Source organism: Rhineura floridana, chromosome 6, assembly GCF_030035675.1.
Source record: "Rhineura floridana isolate rRhiFlo1 chromosome 6, rRhiFlo1.hap2, whole genome shotgun sequence".
In the NCBI taxonomy this organism is placed as follows: domain Eukaryota; kingdom Metazoa; phylum Chordata; class Lepidosauria; order Squamata; family Rhineuridae; genus Rhineura; species Rhineura floridana.
The window spans coordinates 52,934,392-52,961,002 of record NC_084485.1 but is presented as its reverse complement, the minus strand read 5'-3'; the positions used below and the strand labels follow the sequence as shown (position 1 = coordinate 52,961,002).

The window sequence follows — 26,611 nt, the reverse complement described above, 5'->3', positions numbered from 1 at the left end:
GAAACTATGGCTATTTAAAGTGGAATAATAGTGGAATAGATGTATGGTGTGAATGTGGTCTGTATCTCCCTCCCTGCTATGTGCAAGGCCTCAGCTGAAAGACAACATCTCTCTCTTCCTTTCTCCTTAAAGTATACACTGTTTTTGTCCAGTTTAGTCAGTAAAAACTTAAAAGGACTTTTCTCTCTGGACTCTGTGTTATTTAAGCGACTTGCCAACACTTTTGTCCCACTTTTGTTGCATTACAGTTCCTCCAGACAGCAATAATGTGGTAGCATTGGATAAGAGTCGCAGAACAACTAATAGAATAAATCCACCACTAAAGCACTATAATTGTGTGAAGAACATGTTACAGAATACACCCAAACTAAATCACCAGCCTAGAGAGGCTCTGAGACTAAAGCCAAAACAAAAGCAAGCTGGTGTCAAATCAACAGGGCTATGAGGAGATCAACAGGGCTATGAGGAGAACAATATGGAAATGGGAAAGAACATAAATGACTTGTAGACTTCCCACCTCTACTAAACCTTATGATCTCACAAGCAACAATCCACCCACCCTCATGTGCGGCATTTCAGAAAACTGGAAAGAAACAAGTTCTGTATATTCATCCTCAATGCTGCTGTGTCATCATTGTTGTTTAATGAACAGAGAGAAACAACGTTTGCATCTCCCAAACTGCACATATCCAAAGAATCAGCATGGAGAGGGCTGAAGAACTTTCTGGCTGAGAAGAGTAGGCCACCAAAGCTTCCTCGGCAACATCTTTGACTGCATTCAACTAATAGGTTATATCACTAGAGCCCTCTTTATGGAAAAAGAGTGAGGCTAGATGGTCGTCTATGATAAAGGATCCTCTTTCTCTTTGCACTTTATGCATTCATGATCTCAGAATTGGCATGACTCTCCCCACCACCACCTGCCCCAGCCCAAGTACAATGCACAGTACAGATGATATGACCTTGGAGGGAATGCGTCAGTGAAAGATCGTTGCAATGGTCATCATATGGGTTTCATGCTAGCAAGAAGCTAAATGTCTGCATTGGTACTTTGATGGGCTCATGAAGGGCTGTGAAGGCATGAAGTGCAAAGTCATGATAATCTTTTTAATAAAGTCCATACATGCAGTGACCTTACAGCTAATGCAAGAAGATGAGGAAGATGAGGGAGCACCAAAGGGGGAAAGAAAGGACAGAGGTGCAGGCATCTTTCCATGGAGGCCCTGAAAAAGAATGCAAAGCAATCATTGAATTAAACTGGAGTTAGCCTCATCTACAGTGATAACACAGACACTGTCACGATCAACGAAGTCTAAGGAACAATATTTCATAACAAATCATCCAAGCAGAAGAAAATAGCTTAAGTAGCAAAACAAACAAACAAAGCAAATCCCAAATGCTATCATGGTTGGACTCAGTAGCCCACTGATTTTTTTAAAAAATCCTCACAGGTAGAGTCCTCATTGTGATGGTTTTGGTGCAGGCAGACATGTAATGCAGTGCCGAGTAATGGGGGTCCAGCAACACATCATCTGTATAAATGCACTCAGCCCATGCATTACGAGTTTGGCACAAGTAAAACAAAAATTCTACTGACAGAATAGGTAACTGCATAGCCTGGTACCACAGTGCAGAAAGCACTGCCCATGGAGAGTATGGGTGCAATGGTTGTTATTCCCTATCTGGACAGGGAAAGATTACTGGCTACAGTAATCTATGCTCTGGTAACCTCAAGGTTGGATCATTGCAATGTGCTTTATGTGGGGCTCCCTTTGAAACATTTCAGAAGCTTCAGTTAGTGCTGCTCGACTGTTGATGGGATCAAGGCGAACACATATAACATCAATTCTGTTCTAATTACACTGACCGCCTGTAAGCTTCTGAGCCCAATTCAAAGTGCTGGTTTTGATCTATAAGGCTCTGTATGGCTCAGGACCCCAATATCTTTTGGAATGCCTCTCCCAGTGTTAACCTGCCTGGCCCTTAAGTTCCTTCTCTGAGAGCGGTTCAGAGGATGGTGACAAGGGAGAGGGCCTTTTCAGTCATGGCTCCCCGTCTGTGGAATGTGCTCCCCAGTGAGATCCATCTGGTACCGTCATTGATATATTTTCAGTGCCAGGTAAAGACTTACTTTTTTTCCAGGCATTTAATAGACTGAGATGATATTGGTTTTGTTACTAGTATGCTGCCAAGCTTCCTGTGACTGTTACGGTTTTTTCCCCTGTTTTGTTTTTATGGCGTGATGTGTTTATTTTTGTTTATAACAATGTTTTAAGTCACTTAGAGACCTTCAGGCAATGTGAGAAGCAAATAATAATAATAATAATGTTCCCTAGCCTTGGCTCTCTCTCACTGTCACCTAGCAATGTCCATTCCGTCAGGCTGCCTGGACTGTTTCCATCCCAGGTGGTGGTTATAAGAACTGGAGGCTGAGCTTGCTTTTGTCCTCCTGCCTCCCCATCCCTTTTTCCCATGTCCTGTCTTTTAGATTGTAAGCCTGAGGGCAAGGACTATCTACCAGGGATGGGATCTGTTGGCCAGTGCTGGTTTGAAAGCATTCCGTTGACCTAACAGGCCAGAATTTATTCGAGTTCATTCTTTGTCTGCTAGTCACTGTTTTTACCAATCTGTTTTTTTCCCTCACAAAAACTGATATTAATATCAATATTTTGAAAGGAAATATTAATACAATTATCATTCTTAATATCAATATTTTAGAGGCATAGCCATGGAAAAACATTGCATAACGGTACATAAACATCCTATGTGCAATAATACTGAATCCTAATTGGGCAGAATTCTAGCGTATCCCTACCAACTACTGTGGATGCCTTTTGGATAAAAATGCTTTAAATGAAAGAAAATAATCTGGGCCAGCACGAACCAGCTGGAAGGGGAAACAGCAGGAGGAAATAGATAGGGGGAATGATAGCTGGGTCATACACTGTGGTCTCAAAGAACATTGTTGCTCAATCCAGTGATAACATCCATGGTGCATAAAGAGAAAAGGCTGCTGGACTGATGATAGAGGATTTTTCAGGGCTTGGTCCTCTGTTGTACACCAACCTTAAGTACATTCTCTAAGGCAGGGGTAACCAATACGGTCCCCCTCCCCAGATGTTGTTGAGCTTCAGTTCCCATCATCTCTGACCTTTGGCCATGCTGCATAGTCCAAGAACATTTGGACAGCGCCATGCTGGCTTCCTCTGCTCTAAGGAAAAGAGTGCATAGCAGTGAGCACGTTCCAATTTTGTGCAAGTCACTCGAGAAAATTGGTTAGGAAGCCAGCAGACTTTGGCTGGTTCTAACACAGCTGGGTGAGATTTGGCTCATTGTTTCTGACAGTGAATGGCATGTCAGAGGTACAAAAGAATTAAAAGTTTTGTGTCTGAGCATATATGTTCACAGAGTTGTTTCACATCATTATCTTGGAGGCTGTGATGCAGTGCCCTGACCGGTATATCCATAACTCTGTCAGTAAATCAACTTCTTGAGTCCTGGATGGCATGTTGATAGGGCACTCTCATGTTCAGACTTGTAAGTCTCATTGGCATAGTGTTATACCTCCTGTTTTCAAAGCTATGAAACTGCCATAACCTTTTTTTTATGATCATGTGAGATGCAAAGCCAGAGTGCACCTTGTAGATCTGTGGTGGGCAGCCTGTGGCACCCACCCTCCAAATGTTGTTGGACTCGCAACTCCCAACAGCCCCAGCCACCATGGCCAATGATCAGGGATTATGGGAGTTATGATCCAGCAATAACTGAAGGGCTGCAGGTTCCCCATCCCTGATTTATATAATCTAGTGTGTGCCCCCAAATAGGTTTGAACCTCTTTTATATAAACAGGCAGTAGTTATTAAAGAGCTAAGCCTAACCTTCTGGTATTTAATTGAATGTTATCACTGGGCATAGAACATTATGGACACAGGAGAAGGATGCTGTGTAAAACCTTACATCTCTGCTAATTGTCAGACTTTGACCGTTTGAGTGGCTTCTGCATTCAACTTAGTACAATTGAAGTGTCAATCAGGATTCATGACTTCATTGAGATTGGAATACTTTGCCAGTGATAACAAAATTGGTATGGACAGGATACTAAACCTACAGGAAGAAATTAAGACAATGTCATACTTCTCACTGTGCTGTTGGAGATTTGGCAGCATCAAACATCTTCTTCCTGCCTTCCATTCCTGACATGGCCTCCACATTCTTACGCCAGTCACCCACTTCTACAGGACGCTCCTATAAAAGAAACCAGGAACCTGACCTTAGTACCATGAGCATAGTGCATTTTGTGTCCATACTGCCAGAGGAAGAGCTGTGTGTATTGTGTGATTCCACGCCAGTCACCACCTAAGTGCCATACAGTGCACAGAATTTGGCATGTTGAGAACTTTGCTTTCATTTCAACACTTCTAACCCTTATGGCTGGGAAGATGAAGTTGATGTTGGAAGTGGGGCAAGAGCAACTCCTGTTTTGTTCCTTTGTTTATGTTCCAGAAAGGAGATAGAGTTAGGGTCCTCCAGGTGGCTAGGCTTAACTACCTTTACCTGTGGTGCTCTGACAGACTTCCTTCCGTCGCAGACTGATATGTCTTAGGGAAGCTTATCTGCCCCTCCTCCTTCCACCCTTTCCTTCTTCTCTTCTTCAACTGTCCGAGAGAGAGGAGACACCTTTGCCTCTGCTCTCTCCCTCCTGAGCCCAACCCTGGGCATTGCACCTCCAACTTAGTTAGTTAGAACTAGGCATGCCTTTCCTATCTACTATGTATTTCTATAAATAAAGTAGCTTTTCTTATTTTACTAAGTCTTAAGTCTCAGTGATCTCAATGCAGGGTAAAAGCCTGCTGCTTAGGTAAATGCACACACTGGTGCACACGCATTTCAGACCGTTGACAATCTCTGCTAATATCTATACAAATTTACACAACAGTTGAAAGTAGGCGGATAGTGTCTATGGCATCTCAGAAAGAATTCAGAGGTCAAAGACTAGGCAGAATTTTCAGTGGCCATGAGTTGGGACTTCAGCATCCTACATAACATAAGCCCTATACAACTTGATGACCAGCGGACCCAAGAGATCATCTCACCCCTTATATACCCATTCAATCACTGCACTCTGCAAGTGAGTGCCTCCTGCAGATACTATTTTGTTTTACCAGGAGGTCCCTTCCACACAACATAGGAATCAGGCCTTTAGTTTGTGGCACCTACGCTTTGGAATTCCTTCCCATTAAATATTAGACGGGCACCATCTCTGTTGTTTTTTCAGTGCCTACTCAAGTGCTTCCGCTTCCAACAAGCTTTTTAAGTAGGGATCATTCCCAGTTTGGACATGTACTGGAATTGTTTATAAGATGGTTTTTTATTATTTTATTATTTGTTTTTTGTTGCCCAGGGCTCTTTTGAGAGGAAGGACAGGATATAAATTTAATTAATAATATTACATAATAACACCTTGCCTTTCTCCAACAACTGGCAGAAGGAAACTGCTTGTGGGGGGGGGAGAGAGAATTCAGTGCAAAATTTTAACACACACACATTCAACTCTATCAGACTTGTGCTTGTTCCTTGCCTACTAGCAAGTGGCAACCCATCATGACCAGCCATTGCCATGCACAAGATTAAAGTGTTTGCAGGTTATGTAAGCTGTAAATTTGAAGAGACATGCAGAAAACCTAATCCTGAGTTTTGCCCTTTTAAATTGGAAGCCAGTAATATCAAGCTGGCCGAATGTTGTAATCACAGCCAACATGGAGTTTATGGAGTTTTAAGCAGCTGTTTTTATAATTGTTTTGCTAAGGTTTTCATAGTTTAAAACTGGTTGTTTAAAATTAAAAAGGTGGCAGAGCAGTTTTTAAACTGACTGAGGGGGGAAACCCAACAGGAGCTGAGGAAGGTCTGGTTTGGAATAAAGCTCCCCCCTGGGATAAAAACCAAAGAAATGATGAAATTTTAAAAGGGGTAGGCCTAGAAGTAGGCATTGTGAGATCAGGGGCACAGGATATAAATTCAGAAGAGCAAAATTACCACAGGCCTAACCACAAGTGCCAAAGACACTTGAAGAGAGACACTGCTTACAAGTGCCTGTACGCTAATGCTAGGAGCCTCCAAACCAAGATGGGAGAACTGGAGTGCTTGGTCTTAGAGGAGAGCATTGATATAGTGAGCATAACGGAGACCTGGTGGAATGGAGAAAACCAGTGGGATACGGTTATCCCTGGATATAAACTATATCGAAAGGACAGGGAAAGACATATTGGTGGCGGTGTCACTCTATACAGGAATACTCCGCTATACGGACCTTCACTTTATGGACACTTGCGAGTACGGACATATTTACAGTAGCACCATTCCCCTGATTACGTACGTTCGCTTCGCAAGAACGGACACTTAACGGCATGATGCCACCGCCCAATCAGTTTCCAAATACAAACTTTTTCTTAAAATATGGCCTACTGTGTTTATTTTAGTTATAAACGCGTTATTTACATCAGTTATGCCCGTATATGACGATTGCAGTGCAGTATATGCATCGATAAGTGAAAAAAGGTAGTGCTTCACTTTAAGTACATTTTCGGTTTACGTACTCGCTCTGGACCCATTGAGTACATTAATGGAGGGTATTCCTGTACATGAAAGAAGGCATTGAATCCAGCAAGCTCGAAACCCCAGAAGAGGCGGTCTCCTCCACAGAATCGTTGTGGGTGGTGATACCATGCCCCAGGAGTGATGTAATACTGGGAACGACCTATCGTCCCCCCGAATCAAAATGCTCAGGGAGACCTTGAGATGAGATATGAAATTGAGGAAGCATCCAAACTAGGAAATGTGGTAGTAATGGGTGACTTCAACCCGGACATAGACAGGCCGCATATGTGTTCCAGTCATGACAAAGAAGCAAAATTTCTAGATATTCTAAATGACTATTCCCTAGACTAGTTGGTCATGGAATTGACCAGAGGGATAGCAACCCTGGATGTAATCCTCAGTGGGGACCGGGACCTAATGCGAGATGTGTTGTCGAACCAATTGGGAGCAGTGACCGTAGTGCTATTAAATTAAACATACATGTAAATGGCCAATTGCCAAGAAAATCCAACACGGTCACATTTGACTTCAAAAGAGGAAACTTCACAAAAATTAGGGAATTGGTAAAAGGAAAGCTGAAAAACAAAGTCCAGAGGGTCACATCACTCGAAAATGCTTGGAAGTTGTTTAAAAACACTATATTAGAAGCTCAACAGGAGTGCATACTGCAGATCAGAAAAGGTACCACCAGGCCCAAGAAGATGCCAGCATGGTTAATGCGCAAAGTCAAGGAAGCTCTTAGAGGCAAAAAGTCTTCCTTCAGAAAATGGAAGTCTTGTCCGAATGAAGAAAATAAAAAAGAACACAAACTCTGGCAAAAGAAATGCAAGAAGACAATAAGGGATGCTAAAAAAGAATTTGAGGAGCACATTGCTAAGAACATAAAAGCCAACAACAAAAAAATCTATAAATACATTCAAAGCAGGAGACCATCTAGGGAGGCGATTGGACCCTTGGATGATAAGGGAGTCAAAGTTGTACTAAAGAACGATAAGGAGATTGCAGAGAAGCTAAATGATTTTTTTGCATCTGTCTTCACAGTGGAAGATATAGGGCAGATCCCTGAACCTGAACTAACGTTTGCAGGAAGGGATTCTGAGGAACTGAGACAAATAGTGGTAATGAGAGAGGAAGTTCTAGGCTTAATGGACAATATAAAAACTGACAAATCACCGGGCCCGGATGGCATCCACCCGAGAGTTCTCAAAGAACTCAAAGGTGAAATTGCTGATCTACTAACTAAAATTTGTAACTTGTCCCTCAGGTCCTCCTCCATGCCTGAGGACTGGAAAGTGGCAAATGTAACGCCGATCTTCAAAAAGGGATCCAGGGGGGATCATGGAAATTACAGGCCAGTTAGCTTAACTTCTGTCCCTGGAAAACTGGTAGAAAGTATTTTTAAAGCTAGATTAACTAAGCACACAGAAGAATAAGCCTTGCTGAAGCAGAGCCAGCATGGCTTCTGCAAGGGAAAGTCCTGTTTCAGTAACCTATTAGAATTCTTTGAGAGTGTCAACAAGCATATAGATAGAGGTGATCCAGTGAACATAGTGTACTTAGACTTTCAAAAAGTGTTTGACAAGATACCTCACCAAAGACTTCTGAGGAAGCTTAGCAATCATGGAATAAGAGGAGAGGTCCTCTTGTGGATAAGGAATTGGTTAAGAAGCAGAAAGCAGAGAGTAGGAATAAACGGACAGTTCTCCCAATGGAGGGCTGTAGAAAGTGGAGTCCCTCAAGGATCGGTATTGGGACCTGTACTTTTCAACTTGTTCATTAATGATCTAGAATTAGGAGTGAGCAGTGAAGTGGCCAAGTTTGCTGACGATACTAAATTGTTCAGGGTTGTTAAAACAAAAAGGGATTGCGAAGAGCTCTAAAAAGACCTCTCCAAACTGAGTGAATGGGCGGAAAAATGGCAAATGCAATTCAATATAAACAAGTGTAAAATTATGCATATTGGAGCAAAAAATCTCAATTTCACATATATGCTCATGGGGTCTGAACTGGCGGTGACCGACCAGGAGAGAGACCTCGGGGTTGTAGTGGACAGCACGATGAAAATGTCGACCCAGTGTGCAGCAGCTGTGAAAAAGTCATATTCCATGCTAGGAATAATTAGGAAAGGTATTGAAAATAAAGCACCCAATATCATAATGCCATTGTATAAATCTATGGTGCGGCCACATTTGGAATACTGTGTACAGTTCTGGTCACCTCATCTCAGAAAGGATATTATAGAGCTGGAAAAGGTTCAGAAGAGGGCAACCAGAATGATCAAGGGGATGGAGCGACTCCCTTATGAGGAAAGATTGCAGCATTTGGGGCTTTTTAGTTTAGAGAAAAGGCGGGTCAGAGGAGACATGATAGAAGTGTATAAAATTATGCATGGCATTGAGAAAGGGGATAGAGAAAAGTTTTTCTCCCTCTCTCATAATACTAGAACTCATGGACATTCAAAGAAGCTGAATGTTGGAAGATTCAAGACAGACAAAGGGAAGTACTTCTTTACTCAGCGCATAGTTAAACTATGGAATTTGCTCCCACAAGATGCAGTAATGGCCACCAGCTTGGATGGCTTTAAAAGAAGATTAGACAAGTTCATGGAGGACAGGGCTATCAATGGCTACTAGCCGTGATGACTGTGCTCTGCCACCCTAGTCAGAGGCAGCATGCTTCTGAAAACCAGTTGCCGGAAGCCTCAGGAGGGGAGAGTGTTCTTGCACTCGGGTCCTGCTTGCGGGCTTCCCCCAGGCACCTGGTTGGCCACTGTGAGAACAGAATGCTGGACTAGATGGGCCACTGGACTGATCCAGCAGGCTCTTCTTATGTTGGGTTTTTTTTGTATATTATATATCTTATGGTTATCTGTAATCTGCCCTGTGAGGGCTATATCCTAAAAGGCAGCCTAGAAATATCTGTATGAAAGGAATATACACCAGGTTCATCACACATACACACTGGCAAACACCATTTACCCAGCATATGACAGTGTGTGCAGAAAATATAATCTAGACCCAGCGCTTGGCAATGTTACTTTTTTGAACTACAGCTCCCATCAGCCCAATCCAGTGGCTATGCTGGCTGGGGCTGATGGGAGTTATAGTTTTAAAAAGTAACTTTTCCAAGCTCTGTCTAGACCAGCCTTTCCCAACCTGGTTCCCTCCAAAAGTTTTGAACTACAACTCCATCATCCCCAGCCAGCATGGTCAATGGCCAGGGATGGTGGGAATTATAGACCAAAATATCTGGAAGGCACAGGTTGGAGAAGGCTGACTTAGATCACGTGCAGCTCATTTCAGGCTAGGAACCCACTCACACAGGCTTTTCACGTGGCCACCACACACTTAGCGGGTTGTAGAAAGAGACCCCAACGAGTGTTCAGGGAGCCTAGCATGCTCTGTTAACTATGCCATACTTTGAGGGCAAGGTTCAACGCATCTTCTGAAGCTAAATGACATTGTGCCAGTGCCATGTCACTGTTTGGGCCAGCTCCTTATCAGAAATTTACCTCATGCTGACATTTTTCAGATCTGAGTGACTTTATGGGTAATAAAGACAAAGAGCCAGAACATTAAACTTTTTACTTCCTCCATATGCAGCCTTGAAAAGCTGACTGTGCACATTGTTATTATGAAATACGTTCTATTATCCTTTGATATTGGGAAAGCTGATATTCAAAACCAACCCCAAGGACAGATCCCCTTATACTGGTCCAAGCACTGACTTTCCTCCTAGGAAAATAGTTAATTCAGGAATGCCTATACTAGGCATTGTGTAGTTACATATGTTGCCCATGGTAGGCAGTTACTGATTTCCCCATGGTGAGCAATCCTTGTCCTCATGGTGACATTTGCAAGTATTCACAACAGGACTTGTCCCTTCATGTTCCTAGCTTGCAGGGTATGCCTGCACACATCTGTGGGCTTGATGATACCTTGTGGATGAATCTTGTTTACTTCAAATGACTGTATGGTATATCCAATTTCAGCATATCTTCAGTATCCCACCTTGCAAAACACCCCATCCCCATCTAAATGTGTTCACTGTTCACTTCATGCATTGAATTAAACAGGTTCTTACCTACAAAACCCTATGGCACAAAGAAAGTGTCACTGTTGCTTTTTCAGGTTCCAGGCAATGTGTGGAGACTTTCAGTTCACATGGACAGGATACTTTCAAATGTTACCATTGTGACAGTGATCACCCGCTATGGGGAGACCTAGTTCAGCAGCCTTGCCCAGTGACACTAACGTATATGTCAGCCCTCAGATCCATGTTTTAAAGATGTGTGCAAATGTCACAGTGTAACTTAGCAAGTTACTTTGGGAGCTCTTCAAGCAGATAAATCAATCATATACTGTCTTGACCACAAGCCATAAGAAAACATAATAGAAAGGTCAGCATGAGGAAATGTACAGATCACAGATAATGAGAATCTCAAATAGCCTTAAAACAATCTACCACATGGGTGTTCAGGCATATACCCATTTGTTTCACTTTTGGCTGCCAAAGCAAGAGAAGTCATATTCCTCTTAGCTAGTACATACTTGGAGAGCCAGTGTGGCATAGTGGTTAAGGTGCTGGACTATTACCTGGGAGACCAGGGTTCGAATCCCCACACAGCCATGAAGCTCACTGGGTGACCTTGGGCCAGTCACCGCCTCTCAGCCTCAGAGGGAGGCAGTGGTAAACCACCTCTGAATACCACTTACCATGAAAACCCTATTTATAGGGTCGCCATAAGTCAGAATTGACTTGAAGGAACTTCTTTCATTCAGTACATACTTGATTTAACCAAATATTAACAAGATGCAAACTGAAAAGAGTCCTTTGTAACAAAGCAATGAAGTATATGTTGGAATATCCTGTATTATGCTTGCTCCAAAGTTCAAGCATCTTAGATTATAAAACACTGGGTCATATTCAACTAATTGGTTGCACTAGTGGAAGCCAGTGAAAGGACTCCTGCTAGCACAACAGGACTTCCCCATCTCGTCCCCACCCACTCCCATGGCCTCCCAAATCTGAGGGTCAAGAGAAACAGCACACAGGGGGAGGAGACAGGAGCTGATTCCACTGGGCAAGCAGAAATGTTTGCACTGATAGAACAATTTTCCTTAGCACTATGTTGAATACAACCTATATTCTATAATTTCCACACAAAGCTCTCCTTTTCAGCAGCACTCTAAAATCTGAGAGATTATTTTGATAACTGTGATAGAATTTTATCATACAATACCAAGGATAAATTTATCCTTTGTTAGCAAGGGTAAATTTCTGCTGAATGAAGGTATACCTCTCTTACTTTTTGAATGCTTTTTTAGCAACTACTCTCTTGAGTTTAGAAAAGGTAAGGAATATTCATAGGAAAGTATAAATCATGTTGTCCTTTGCAGTCAGTTACAAGAAAGTCATACACAGATAAACTTTCCTACACAATGACTTCAGAAAGCAGCATCACAAGTAACCCTGTGCAAAAAAGGCAGCACAGTTTGGATCTCTGACCTTTTCTGTATCCTCCTTCTTGACAGACTTGAGGTTGGCTCTCAGGTCCATGGAAACTTTGTGCTTAGAGCCAAGCAGTGCCCTAAGCATGGCGTCAGCAGAGACACGGACCCGCCGCAAGGGAGGACGTTTGAATTTCCCCCGAAGGTCAAGCACCTTCAGTTTCAGGTTTTTAATCTGCAGAGCAGGAGAATAGATAAAATGCCGAATAGGGTCATAACTGGTCATAAGGTCAAGTTGGTCAACTCTTTTCTTCTAAGCAGGAAGGAGTTAGAATGATCTGACCCTCTTGCTTCATGACAGGAAGGGATGCTTTGGAAAGGAACATCTTTGTGCTCAAATATATTCTGGGCACAGAGAGATATCCCTGGTAGCAGTTTCCTACCTGAATCATTTGCCGTACTCAAACAAAATAGTAAATACACACTGAGTCTCCTTTTCCCAGTTGGTACACGCTTTGTTTATGCCACTAATAAAGAATAAGCAGGCTCCTGCACTAGGGGAGGAGAATTCATGGGCACATCAAACTTTAGAATGTCAGGAGATCTTTTCCATTATGAACTTACAGTTAAGAATCCAGAACACAAGGGCAGTCTGAGACCTTCCTTTTTTAAAAAAGGGGGAAAATGCTCCAGAATGCTTATGGAAGTTCCAGAAGGTACTGTATGCTCCTATTTATAATGCACATCAGAGGAAGCTCCATCTCAATTATTTCAGGCCTGACCCCCTTAAGAAACAGGTCCTGAACCCAAGCCTCTTGCAAAACAATCAATACACATTTTGTAACTAACTGAGAATTTAAGCAGACCTTGGTTTGCCTTCTTACCTCCCGTGTGTTATGGATACATTTTGCTTCAAAGTCATATCGCTCTTCATCCACAACATCTACCTTCTCGTGTAGCTCTCTGCACAGATCCTATAGAGATAAAAGGGAAAGTAATTAGTTGGTGTTTTCTCCAAGACTAGTGCTCTGTTTTGATAGTACTAGTACTCAAAAAATGCTATTTCTCTTCCTTTTTATGTGGAAAATATGTGGTAACTATTTTTTTTATCATTTGGAAGGGAGGATATCTTTTAATGTTCATAATAAATAATATTAATGTTGCCCACTAAATGCATTGGCAAGGTGATATCACATCAATGGGCATGGCTAATCCTGATATTCTGTCTATCAGACCTTTACATGACATATGACTAACTGAATGAGCCCTGCACATAATAATTTTATCTTACATCAAGAACAGCCAAAGTCTATTCTTCAGCCAGTGGTCTGGGGCCTAGAACTGTTACAATGCTACACAAAATGACCGTCTTGATGAGTGGTCAGCCCCCATAATCAAGTTGGTGCCATTGAGCACTAAAGGATCCCCAGTAATAGAGCACATATGCTCAGACATAGCAGAACAATATGTGCATTTATATATCCAGGTTCCATATAAATTAAAAAAGGGAGGTGTCATATTAAAATATGGAATATCTCTATTTCTTACAGCTTGGAAACTCCCCACTCCTTATGAATGAAACTGAACAAAGTTTTTGCCATAACTTAAATTAAATTTGACAAGTTAATCAAAGGCCACTTGGACAAGCCACAGAAGTGGATGCAACCTTCTGGCCACCAGTAGGCCATTCCTGACATATAACCCTCAAAGTGATATTTGTGGGGAAATTTTCCCTTGAGATAGTTCCTTTCAGCACATTTAGACTCTAGTCTCAATAAGAATCTCTCCAATATGTATGATTATACTTCTTTTCTGCCTCTGTGAATGCAAAAAATGTAGCCCTAACTGGAGACTTGACTCCTAATACGGCTCATTAGAGCTCCACGGTGCCCAACAACATCAGCAAGTCTTCAGAAGCCATCTTAACTTCCACTCAATTCCCCAAACAAATAAAGTACCTGAAGTTGGGCGTAGGAAAGTCCACTGGTCCGCAGAGCTGTGACTCTCTCTGCCAAATATCTCTCCTTTTCTCCTTCTTTGTCCACTTGCTTCTGTTCCCACTGTTCTTTAGCTTTAGCCAGCATCAAACTCTAAGACAAAGAGGTCAAAATATTTGATACGTTTAGGTTTTGAAGCTTTCTTTCTCTCCACAAGTCTTCCCTGCTCTGTCTGCTGCTTTGTTTGTTTTTGGAAGGTATGAAGTTTATAGCAGTTGGTCTGATGTTTGGCTGGGTACTGCGTGTTTTTGTAGCTCAGGGTGAGGGCCTGAGCAGTTGGAATACAGATGAGATAAAGTTGCTCACTGCCATTCTATTCAGAGCGAGCATCCAGTGTCAGAGGCAGAAAGGGAATAAACATGCTGCCCCAGGTGGGAGATGGGGTGGGAGATTTTGTTTTTATTAGAATTCCAGGAGGTATGAATGTTTATCTGGTCAACTGTCTTTGCTGTACAAAGTGACTGGCTGGGATTTTATACTGCAGAAAAAGGATGGCTGTATGTTTGCACGTGTTACTGACTGAATAGCATAATATTATTTTAATAGGTTTATTATTTTTGTTGTTGCATTTCTATTTTGTACATTGCTTTGAGATTCTTTTGATTAAGACATTTTCTAAATAAAAATAAAGGAGTGGGATCTATCAAAACATCATCTTTATCATCACCACCCTATTTTCTGAGACATGAGCTACACCAGAGATTAATGGAAAGAACTCACAGTCCTCCCCTACAATGCATGAAGGGCAGAAATCCTACATAATCCCCAACATTTGCATAGAAGAGCTTTTCTGCACAGTTCCATTCAAGGCAGCTCCCTTTAACAAAAGCAAGATAGCTCATGGCCTCTGTTCAGACAAGCCCATGAGGATCTGGGATTGCATCACGGCTCACCTTTAAAAGGAGTTTGCGCGAAGCTGTGATCTTGGATTTTCTCTGTGAATAAATAAATAAAGCCACTTTAAAAAAACAAACTTGCAATTAATTGTAGAGCCAGATTGAAAACATTTTTGAGAAGAAAAAAGAATCCAGGAGCCACACTTACCTCCCTGTAGAAGTTCATGTGAGAGAAGGAATAAAGATATGAGAAAACAGAATGAATATGTGGAATACAATATTCTGTTATTATTATTTTAATCATTTATATCTGGCCTTTTTCCCAGAACTGGAACTGAAGGCAGCTTACAAAAATTAAAACAAATACAGTTAAAAACATATAAGTAAAACACACAGAAAGTTATAATTAAAATATAATTTATCTATAGAATTAAAACCATTTAAAACACAGTGATTAAAAAAACGCACAATAAAAACAGGTAAAATAGCACCCTATTAATAGTCCTTGCTGTCAGTTCCCAAAAGCCTGTGGGAAAAGTTTTCACCTGCTGACAGAAAGACAGCAGGGAAGGAGCCAGTCTAACCTCTCTAGGAAGACAGTTCCAGAGCCTAGGGGCAGCCACCGAGAAGGCCCTCTCCCATGTTCCTACCAGACGTAACAGCCCTACCCCAACCATACAAATTATACCTAGAGTATGTGTATTTACAAGCTTCGCTATGTATAGAACTTTATCATAATCAGCCCTTTGAAATGTGCTCAGAAACCAACTAGTAGCCAGTGGAGCTGTTGTAACTAGGAAGTTACTTGTGTGCTTCCTTTAACAGAGCCTCAAATTCTACTCAAGAGACTCTTAATGCAATTGATACTGTATGGAAAAGCGGACCCATCCTACCCCACCAGTACTCCCCACTGATCCAGAGACTTCCAGACATAGTTGCTCCTTTCTTAGACTCCTTACTTGGCCCTGTGGTTTGCTGGGCACCCACAAGATCCATTCCTTAAAAGCCACAACAGCCCATCTTTAGTAGGTACTACAATCTCTAAACCCCACTTCCTTCATCTTTCCTTAACTTCTCAGTGACTCTCTGGCTACCTAGTCTTATGGGCTGCTACTGCTTGCCCATGTATGCCTCAAACATGGTCCAGTCTTCATGGAGCATTCCTAGATTTTTCCCTCTGTTGTTGCTGGCTCCTATGGATGTAGTCTCTCCTTTTTACCTGGCCATTCCTAGCTGCAGGCCAGGCCCTCAACCCTTCCATTTCACTGGCAAGGCTGGATCTAAATGTGTTGGCAAAATGCCCTCCGAGGGGCCTCTTGGATGTCAGTACACCTTTTCCAGTTAGCTTACCACTGGCAGTAAGCAGAAGCAGTAACAACGCCACAATCTATGAGCATGTAGGCTGCCCACCATTGTAATGACCCACAATGCTCTGACACAGCATCTTTCAGGAATACTGTGGCCATTTGGCAAGCTGGGGCCCCAGACTGCTGCTGGAAAGTTGAACCCAGAGAAGGGATCAACACTAGTGGACCCTGGCTGGGCGCTTAGACCTGGCAGCTGCCCAAGAATTTAGATGCTGTTGCCAAGTCAATACACCCTGCTGTGTCTGATTAGCAGAAGCACCAAGGGGGTGATGGGATGCTGCACCCAACGTACTGCACGATGCATGTCTGCAATTTATTGATTTCTCAATTTCATAGAAATCATAGAATAGTAGAGTTGGAAGGGGCCTTTATGGCCATCAAGTCCAACCCTCTGCTCAATACAGGAATCCAACTGAAAGCAAGTAAGGCTAGATGAGTAATCCGTTCTGGTCTCTTTCACGTACTACATTTTTCCTATTTTAAATTCAGTTCTCCATATTTCCAGATCAGTGTTGCCGTTTTTAAAAATAATAATAATTAAATAACAGATTTTGGTGTACATTTCTTAATATACAATTTTATGCACTTTTCCCTAATATACACAGTTTTGCCAGCAATCTTCCCTAATATAATGTTTTTGTTTGTTATTTTCACGAACATATTAATTTTTCCAAACTTTGTTTGGAGAAGTGAATTGCAAAATTCAGAGAAGTGTGAATTTCAAAGGATAGCTGTGTTTTGGTTTGCATATTGCTTTGGGATGCGTGGATTAGGTAGGTTTGCATTAAAAATGTGAATAAAACTGAATTTTTCCTCCATCCTTAGTCACAAGAACTTCTCTGGGAATACGATACTTTGCTTACATTTCAACAATATATGATTTAAAATATTATTCAAGATTTCTCTACAGTTGAGCTGCTCTCTGATCTAAAACATCACACATTTTCACTGGGCTTTCCATAAAACAGAAGAATTCCTATTTTAAATAATGAAACCCAAACTTGAATGTTGGTAATGATGTTCACAGTTGATTTCAAACCTAGCGATCCCCACATGATGGTTACACCTACAAGTTGGGTCATGGGTAAGTGGTCAGAGGATGAGTTGCCACTCTTCCAGCAGTGAGTGATGGCATCCCTGAAACAAAATGATGGAATGGAATGGCTAACCCCAGCAAGGAGGGGAAGAAAACAGCACAATTCTTTTGGCAAATATTGTGCCTCTAAGCTTGGCAAGTATAGGGTCATCTCTGCCATCTAGTGGCTCTTTTGTGAATATGGATGTTGAATATTCTCTAGACGGCCTCTGAATATTTCGTATTCAGCCAATGATAATTGGGATCAATATTTCATAACTGACCGTTGATATTTGACAGTATTTGTTGGTGGAGTTGCAATAGTATTTTGTATTTGACAGTATTGGAAGCGAATGGCTGATAGTCAGTTTTTCGGTCTTCCTACCTCCAGGGAATATTTTCCATTTCATCTTGTCTACAGCAGAACCTTTGAGCATTACAGAGAATTCAGAGGAATCTGCAGTTCACACTAGGCACTCTTTGGCCATACTACTGAGAGCATATTCTAGAATGCGTTTGAGATGGCATGCATAGGATTGCACCTGATGTGACACTTGACATAGGATTGCCATTGCAAGCAGCAGCCCTGTATCACTTCTCCTTCCCTTCCCTTAACAATTAGGCATGTCATCTTTCCTTGTTTCCTCTCTCCTGCCAGCAGCAGTAGCAACAGCAGCAGCCAGTGATATGAAGCAGGGGTGGGAAAACACACTACACAGCAGTGCTATTGGAAAAGTTACTTTTTTGAACTACAACTCCCATCAGCCCAATCCAGTGGCCATGCTGGCTGGGGCTGATGGGAGTTGTAGTTCAAAAAAGTAACTTTTCCAAGCTCTGGTATGCTATAGGTGAATATACTTCATCTTGGACCCTTGGGCACATTTGCAACCCAGAGAAACTGTGAGGTAGGTTCCATACACACATCGCAATGTAGCACGCACTTCAGCCATACATACAACCAAATACCACACACATATCACAATGACACGTACATATAGTACACAGCCACACACACATGTACTCATGGCAACCACACACACACACACACACGCACACAAACATTCACTTTTTTCCCACCCCTCCCTCACCAATTAGGCTTGAAAAAAATATTTTTGCATTTTTAAGGCTAATCAGGGAAAGAGGGTTGACCTTTCTGGAGAAACAAGAGTTGGTTTTCCCTCCCCAGCTTCAATCTACAGGAAGAACACTCTTCTACTGCAACTATTAGGCTTGAAAAAAGTCTCCCACTAAAGCCTAATTGCAGCAGGGAAGTGGTGATGGGGGGTGCAACTGGAGAGGGAAATGTTAACCTTTACCTCCCCAGTTGTGACCACCAAAATTGCCCCTCTCCTGTGGAATTGGGCTATTTGGCTAAAACAGAAGGTTTCTTTCAAACCTACTTCAGTGGGGTGTGGGGGAACAGATGCCAGTGTGTTCGTGGGTGCCATGATAGCGACCCATGATCTACCTAAACATTGGGGAGAGGGGGAGAACCCAACATGGAGCTGTCATATACTTCAGCAGCAGCCCTATGTCAAGTCTCAAGTCTAGCTCTACTCTGAGTGCCAGATGTCATGCAGGAGGTAGTTTGGGCCATGCTTAGAAGATGAATCCAGGAAATAAGCAGAGCTTGGAAAAGTTACTTTTTAAAACTACAACTCCCATCAGCCCCAGCCAGCATGCCACTGGATTGGGCTGATGGGAGCTGTAGTTCAAAAAAGTAACTTTTCCAAGCTCTGGAAATAAGACAATGGGATCCAGACTAGAGGACAATTAAGCTATAGAAAAAAAGTTTGTTTTTTACTTACGGTTCAGGCATTGTGCAAATAAACTGTGTGCCTACAAATTGAAGTAAAAATAATCAGCAATAAGGAACGAAACTCAACACCAACATTTAAACACCGACACAAGCTCAGGGCTGGCTCTGCCCATCAGACAGGCTCAAGTGGATGGCTCAAGTGGCAGATGCTAGGGGACAAGGAGCGGCAGCAAGGTGTTGCACGGCAGAGATGTGAGTGCCATGCAACCTACTCCGCACCCTCTAAGCTAGCCTGCAGTGTACTGGAGGATACTGTCCAGTGTGGAAGTCATATTTTGCTGTAAGTTCAGTGATGAGCCTCTGTATGTGGAATGGGGGGCAGGGGTAGGTACCATCTTGTCCTTCACCTGGGGAAGCAAAATGGCCTCAAGTAATTTCACCTGAGACATTTAGAAAAGGCAAGTTTAGAATAACAACTCTCTGTTAACACTGCAATTAAGCTTTCAATACATATATTTAATGTTTCATTGCTGGATCATAGCTGTACTGTTGTTGGCAGAGTTTCTGCAAAACTGTACGGACTAAGCCAATTATCCGTGTTGTACATTGTGTGTATGTTTGTATGTATGTAAGAGACACACAGAGGCTGTCCCCATTGTACAGAGTGCATTGTCCTGGAAACTCATTTGTGTGTGCTGACGGTGGTCTCCCAGACTTTGTCAATAAAGTGCAGATGAACCAGCCAGCCCAGAACCAATGCTTGTGCCTCCTAGTCCAATGAGTGAGTGCCATCCTGTTCCAGACTTCCTCTCAGCCAGCACAGTCACCAAAACGTTAGACAGGTAAGCTAAAGGTGACATGCAGGACACAAGATCCAACACTGCAGGCTCCAGAAATATTCAGGAATATTCCCTTCACAAAGAACAGTTGTTCTGCACATGCCCTTACATTGTTTTCTTTAATGTTGTTCCCTAGGAGGGGAACACTGCACATTCTCAGAGGCAGTCACCTGAAGTGCCAGAATTTTTAAACAACAAACGTTGGCCATCCAGCTGTTATAATAAATATCAATGAGTGTGCTGTTAATTGTGACAGTGAACATTTTATGTCAGAGATGGGAAACCTATGGCCCTCTAGACATTGTTGGACTCCAACTCCCATCATCCCTGACCATTGGCCATGTCCAGCTATACTTGGAGGACCACAGATTCCCCATCTCTGATTTGAACTCAGTGGGACATTTCTGAGCAAACCTGCATAGAATTGGACAGCAGTCAAGTCAACTTTGTACCTTTCTAGCTAGTGATCTGTCTCACGCCATTAGATTTGAAGGTCACCTGCTGGAAGTGTCACGATTTCATGGCACATTTGATGTCATACTTGCACAGTTGCACCTATTGATCCTGCCTTTTAAATACCAGGTTTGGTACACTCTGGATATGGTGTATCTATGGGACAGCATTTCTGCTACATAGATGGCTTGTCCCAATTAACTCTTGCCAAGAAATTACAATTGTCCCACACAAGGTGCTAAGAAAAACTAGCTCCTAGGGAGCACTGATGGCTTTGTCTATTTTTGCCATCCTAATTCAAGCTGCATCATCCAAATGCCTAAGAGAGAGAGAGAAGCAGTAGACAAGAAACATCCTAATCTCTAGTAGAATTAGACACCTGAAAAAAATGGATCATTACTCTCTTCCATCATGTCTCTGGACATGCCAGGGCACTTCAATTGTTTACTTTTTTGGATCTGCTGCTGTCATGGAGAGACATACTAGCAATGATGCAATGTACAGAAGGTTAGCCTCAAATTAAGGAAGCAAGAAATGACCACAGCATGTGGACAGCAGGGTGCTTAATTCCATGCATATCTACAATTCAGTAGCTGGGCTTCAAGGATTCAAACACTTCTCAAACGCAGATTAGCCACAACCCCCTTCAGCCCCTCAATTTTACATTTAAAAATGATTTCTTTTGATTGATATTTTGGAGGGCAGGATCCGGAACTTCCCAAAGGGGGAACAAGTACTGCAAAATCCAAGTGTTAAATACATGCATTTTTACAATTAACACACACATTTAAATTTCAAAAGGAACATTTATATTAAAGCAAGTTGATTTAAAACTATAATGCATTTGAGGACCTCGTTTTTGCTTTTCCCTTCAGAAGTTCTAAATCTCAATTTACACTCAAATTACACTTTGAAGTCTACACTAGTCTAGAATCCTGGGCTGTGTACGCATTACCGGCTTCAAATGCAGCTAGGTTGTTCTTTTTCTCAATTCAGATTGAAGCCAATTTGGAGGAAAATGCATCAAAATGCAGTATTTCATGACAGGACTAATACAGGATAGATATGGACTGAGGCTAATGTCATGTGTATACTACTTCCCAAACCTGCAGTGGGAGCACACTGGATGATAAGTAATTGAGAATGTGTACACAGTCCTAATCTCACAGTGTCCAGCCATATGTCTATGGGAAGCCCACATGCAGGACCTGAGCACAACGGAAGTCTTCCTACTTATGGTTCCCAGCTACTGGTATACTGCTCTGACAGTGGAGCTGTGCATAGTCAATAGTAGCCATTGATAACCTTATCCTCCATGAATGACACTCTAGAGAGGGTACAGAATCTGTAGAATAAACATCTGAGACTGGGTCTTTTTGCTCTTTCAGATGAATTCTGTCAATGCCCTCAGTATCCCTATGAACCATTCATAAATAATTCTTCCCATTCAGTTTCTGTTTGGTAAATTACTCTGGCATAAGAAAAGTTATATCAACCATCTGCTGGAAATCAGCAAATTTCTATGGCTCCACCATGTTGTGAAGTTAACAAAATGTAAGCATCAATTTAAAAAGACAGAGCAGGCAAAGTCAGCATAGAATGCAAAGTCATTTATAGATGTGCTCGCTTTAAACTGAGACATGCACCTGTCAGTTAGATGTGCTGGAATTTGATGTGGGAGAAAGTCAGTTTGGTTTTTCCTTTTTTAGAGATTTGATTTCCCCAAGAGCCAACACATGCAATCATCTCATGCAGCCATCTCATGCATTGCCCTTTTCCTTTTGGGGATTTGATTATTGGCATCTGCTCTAGGGAATTTTCATAAGCATTTCTCTTCAGATTGAATGATTCATAACTGACACGTGCCCTTAAGCTTCTTGCTAATCTGTCTGTCTAGTATTTGTAAAGTGCTTGAGATTTAAAAAAAATTATCTCAACTTGCCCACAACGGCATTAGTGCCCACATAGCACTGGCCCTGCAAATTTAATCAGTTTAAACAGCAGTTGCCCTAGAACATCCCCTACCAAGCTCCTACTGAGCCAGCTGATCTTCTCATCTGCCTTGAGCAAAATTAAGGGATAATTTCTTTCTCTGTACTCCAGCCTTATAAATCAGCACAGTTCCTTTGTTACTTGATTACCCCAAGGCTAACTCTTTGATGAAGGACCTTACCTAGTGCAGTCCAGGCAGGAGAAAGGTGATGGCTGAAGGATGAAAGTTTTCAGACTGTGAGGATATGAGAAAAGGATGGGAGTATTAAGTTGAAGCCAGACTGCAACTGGTCAGTAAAAATAGAACACATACAGATACCCTTCTGCATTCACAGGGCAAGAGACTATGTCTAGATGCAGCAGGCCACACACCCACATTGTGTACACATTAAGTACTCACTGTTTGCGCCGCATACATGTTACACCAGGGGTGGGGGATCTTAGTCAGCCTGAGGGCCACATTCCCCCCTAGGCAACTTTCCAGGGGCCACATGCCAGTGTTGGTTAGGGCCAGAGGCAAAAGTGGGTGATCAGTGACATGACTCTTACCCTTATACACTAGGCTACATTCCAGCCATGAAAAAGTCAGAGGTTTCTACACACTAGCCTGTGCATGTACTTCCTGATCCGATTTGTTGCTCTGCTTTATAAATACAGATCAGGCCCAATCCAGTCTGGACAGATTTGCACCTGATCCAACTGTATTTAGATCCGAATCCAGATCATAATCTGGATATTACAAATCTCTGGAAATCCCATTGACTTACATTGCAAAACTGAAATGGCTATAACTTTCTTGTTTTTATTCATTTATTTATTTATTTATCCATAGAGACATGAAATTTGGAGACATGATAGCTGATATATGGGGGATTAACCCTGCCACATTGCAGGTGGATGCAGTTTTCATGCTCGTCACCTTTAAAGATTAAAATGTTTTAAAATTGAAAACAGATATAACAGCTTTGTTTTTTCACACAGGGACATGAAATTTGGTGACATGGTCACCTCTTTAGAGGAATTAACCCTGCCAGATTTCAGGTGGGTAGCTCCAGGGGTTTTCATGCTAGTCACCTTTAAATTTTGCTTTTTCATTTTTAAAAAAAAAAGACTATGAGTCCTTTTTCATCCCAGTTCTCATGCTCCTGTTTTTCCCTGTCCCTTTCTTCAAAACTTGGGGGGGGGGGATTGAGGGTTTTAAAAAATTCAGTTTGCAATACTATACATGAGAGGGTAGCATTAGGCAGGCACAGACTGGCAGCATCATGGAGATAATAAGCACATCAAAACATGGAAATGGACTGCCTTCAAGTTGATTCCGACTTATGGAGACCCTATGAATAGGGGTTTTCATAGTAAGGGGTATTCAGAGGGGGTTTACCATTGCCTTCCTCTGAGGCTGGCCCAAGGTCACCCAGTGAGCTTCATGGCTGTGTTGGGATTCGAACCCTGGTCTCCCAGGTCATAGTCCAACACTCTAACCACTACACCACACACAGGAACATGAAATTTGGGGACATGGTAACCTCTATGGAGGGGATTAACCCTGCTAAATTTCAGGTGAGTAGCTCCAGAGGTTTTCATGCTAGCCACCATTAAAATTTGTTTTTTCCAAGAAATATTCTTTTTTTAAAAAGATGCTGTCAAAAGGGAGCAGATTGCCAACAGCAGTAGTGAGTGAGGGAAAATACTATTTAATATTAATAATATTCACTGTGGTTAGCAATTTATAATAACAATTATTGTTGTTGTTGTTATTATTTCAGAAAAATGTGGCTAAATATGCCCACAAGTTTTAATAATACCTCTTAGCAATCGGAATCAAATTTTTTAAAACACACAGACAACAAACATTTTTTAAAATATATGTAAATAAGGATGGGACTGGGATTTATTTGGAAAGAACAGAAAACATACACAAGCTGAACAAATGCCACACAACCCCCACCAAACATTTCTAAGAGACAGAACATAAAAAAGATTTCTGCATTTTAAGACATCACCCCTTTCCAAGCGTTGTGATTAGAGAGTGTTGTATGGGGTGGTAGCACTCTACTCTTCCTCCCTTCCTCCCACGCTGGTGTTCTCTTTTATTAATTCATTTCAGAGACACCCTGTTTGGGTTCATCAGAAACTGTTTTGTGTTACAGATCTCTACAAATTGATTCAGGACCAGCTGATCCACTCTCTAGAGATTTTTAGCTGCTTCAACCCTATTTGGACAGGATACAAATAGGCCCAAATCAGCTCTGTTTGGCTTGTGATTTGTGGTTTGTACAAATATAGTGCACAACCCTACTACACACACACTCACACACAATCACTCCATCCTAACAAGCAAGAGATGTTATCACAGCTGAAGGACACTTTCTAGCTCGACTAAAGCGCTCAAGGGCTAGATAGAGAAGCTGGAGGGCCATATTTGGGTCCCAGGTCTAAGATTCTCCACCCGTGTTACACTCTTATTCATTATGTGCATTGCACCTCCGGTACACTTCTATTAATGTACAAGCCATACATGTCTTCGATACGCTTTCAAAGAGGAACTAGGTCTCAAGCAATACTGGATCAGCATTAATGAATTGGCTGCAGCTAAGCAGGATCCTACTCACTGTCAGGAAATCCCAACCAGTTTCACTCTTGCATTTTGTTCATGCATGTTTGCATCATCATCCAAATCATATTTTAGTTAGAAGTGTCTATAATGACTAAGCATATACAATAATAATTAAAAGTCACACAACCTCATCTGCAGGCTGACAGTTTAGAATGGTTCTATGATTTTCATGGGGAAGAAGGTTCCACAGGATGTCACACAAGCAGTAGTGTAGTGGCAGATTCAGAAGTGCAGGGTCCCTTCATGAAAATCATGCCATGCTCCCTCACAGCCATGCCCCCTTATTTGCTTCCTTGGTCTCTGTCATCATCTCCACACTCCTCAGTCCTTTCTGCACATGCCTTCTCCCACAGCAACAGTCTTCCCTAGTCAGTATGAAAGATGAGTGTGTTAGCTACTGAGAAGAGTCTTCTCAGTTGCTTACACACCTGTTTTCACTCTGATTGGCTTCCATCAATAGAAAAGGACAAGGGAGCATGTTAGAAGGTTCTTCTCAGTGGTTAACATACTCTCCTTTCATGCTGTTTGGCTCCTAGGATGCTGGAGACATAGGGACCCTGCTGGGACCCTGCTCCCCAAAAAGTAAGGGGTCTAAGACCCCCCGAGACCCCAGATGACTACACCCCTGCACACAAGGGGACCATACGTGGTGCTAACTGCCACTTCCAGCACAGAGGAAGGGGACAACCCAGGAGAAGCAATGACTGCAGCAGGAGCAGGAGCTGGGTCAAGGTCCAGCACTGGCAAAAGAACACACCAGTCGTGAACCCAGGCTGACACTGGGACCAAAGTTCTGGCTTGAGTCCTTTGGCCCCGGTATCTCACATACCTTTTAGGGTGATTGTGTGTTCTACTTTCTAGAGGGCAGTCCTCTCTTTGCAGGACTGTCAGAGAACAGTCCTCTCTTTGAAGGGCTTTGAAGTTGCCCACTAATTGTTACCACCTAGATAGCCAACTGACTAGGCACTGTCTCCCCCACTATGGTGAGAAATAATACAATAATAAAGTAATTGATTACTAAATTTGCACACAAAAAGGCACATGCAAATATTATGCAAAGCTGTCTCCTCTTTTACCCTCTTTTCAAGCGCTGCAGTTCCCCTTGTTTGGCAATGCATATATGTGGCCACCTTAGTTCCTGTCCTAAAAGCTTTTGTGAGCACCAACCATATTCACTGACAGTCAAAAATTCTGAAACTAACCATTGTCTTCCTCTGTGGGGCTGCCCTCTGCAGTAGGGTTGGGGAACCTGTGACCCTGCAGAAGTTGTTGGATTCCAGCTCCCATCAGCCTCAGCCAGCATAGTCCTGCTCGATGGATTCTATCCAGTGTGCTAATGGAAGTGGTGGATGAGTGTGTGAAAGGGGAGACGAGACGGGGGGGTCCTATTCATGTGTTTCAGTGAATATGTGTGGGCTTCAAGTGGGAAGGGGACAACAGCTCACACAAAGCCCCATCCCCAACATCCCCATGAATGCTGGCTCCACTCGGGATCTTTGTGTGTTGTTTGAAGAGAGATTCTAACTGTATTCAACTGGACAAGCTTAGAAGCCTTCCAGTGACAGGGAAGTCTGGGCTTAACATGCAAAAGTCAAACAATGCAACTGGCACATTTCCTACTTTTAAGCCCAC

At 42.3% G+C, this 26,611-nt stretch overlaps 1 protein-coding gene and 1 long non-coding RNA gene across 6 annotated transcripts; both read right to left on the bottom strand.

The window, feature by feature from the left end:
* Window positions 1–626: 626 nt before the first annotated feature.
* Window positions 627–15,873, bottom strand: TNNI1 (troponin I1, slow skeletal type). The gene is made up of 7 exons (XM_061630602.1): window positions 15,771–15,873; window positions 14,935–15,014; window positions 14,003–14,134; window positions 12,929–13,018; window positions 12,103–12,279; window positions 4,135–4,245; window positions 627–1,223 (listed from the first exon to the last, which is right to left on the bottom strand). Exons 1-6 carry the CDS (start codon window positions 15,871–15,873, stop codon window positions 4,138–4,140), a joined length of 690 nt encoding a protein of 229 aa, XP_061486586.1. The 3' UTR covers window positions 627–1,223; window positions 4,135–4,137.
* A 3,244-nt stretch (window positions 15,874–19,117) lies between these two features.
* LOC133387325 (uncharacterized) lies at window positions 19,118–26,330 on the bottom strand. 5 transcript variants are annotated; one of them, XR_009763450.1, is made up of 3 exons: window positions 26,182–26,330; window positions 22,544–22,597; window positions 19,118–19,158 (listed from the first exon to the last, which is right to left on the bottom strand). It is a non-coding gene; the product is annotated as an uncharacterized LOC133387325 (long non-coding RNA). The 5 variants fall into 5 exon arrangements; XR_009763452.1 differs by lacking the exon at window positions 26,182–26,330 and adding an exon at window positions 26,056–26,103; XR_009763453.1 differs by lacking the exon at window positions 26,182–26,330 and adding an exon at window positions 24,366–24,425.
* Window positions 26,331–26,611: the final 281 nt, after the last annotated feature.

What these genes read in the sequence shown, in the direction of transcription:
- TNNI1 (XM_061630602.1), bottom strand. Translation starts at nt 15,873, where the DNA reads ATGGATCTTGTGGGTGCCCAGCAAACCACAGGGCCAAGTAAGGAGTCT. An exon ending in GTATCCATAACACACGGGAG is followed by an intron (nt 12,280 to 12,928) that starts GTAAGAAGGCAA and finishes CCTGCTCTGCAG; the next exon opens with ATTAAAAACCTGAAACTGAA. An exon ending in AGAAGGAGGATACAGAAAAG is followed by an intron (nt 4,246 to 12,102) that starts GTCAGAGATCCA and finishes TTTCTTTTATAG; the next exon opens with GAGCGTCCTGTAGAAGTGGG.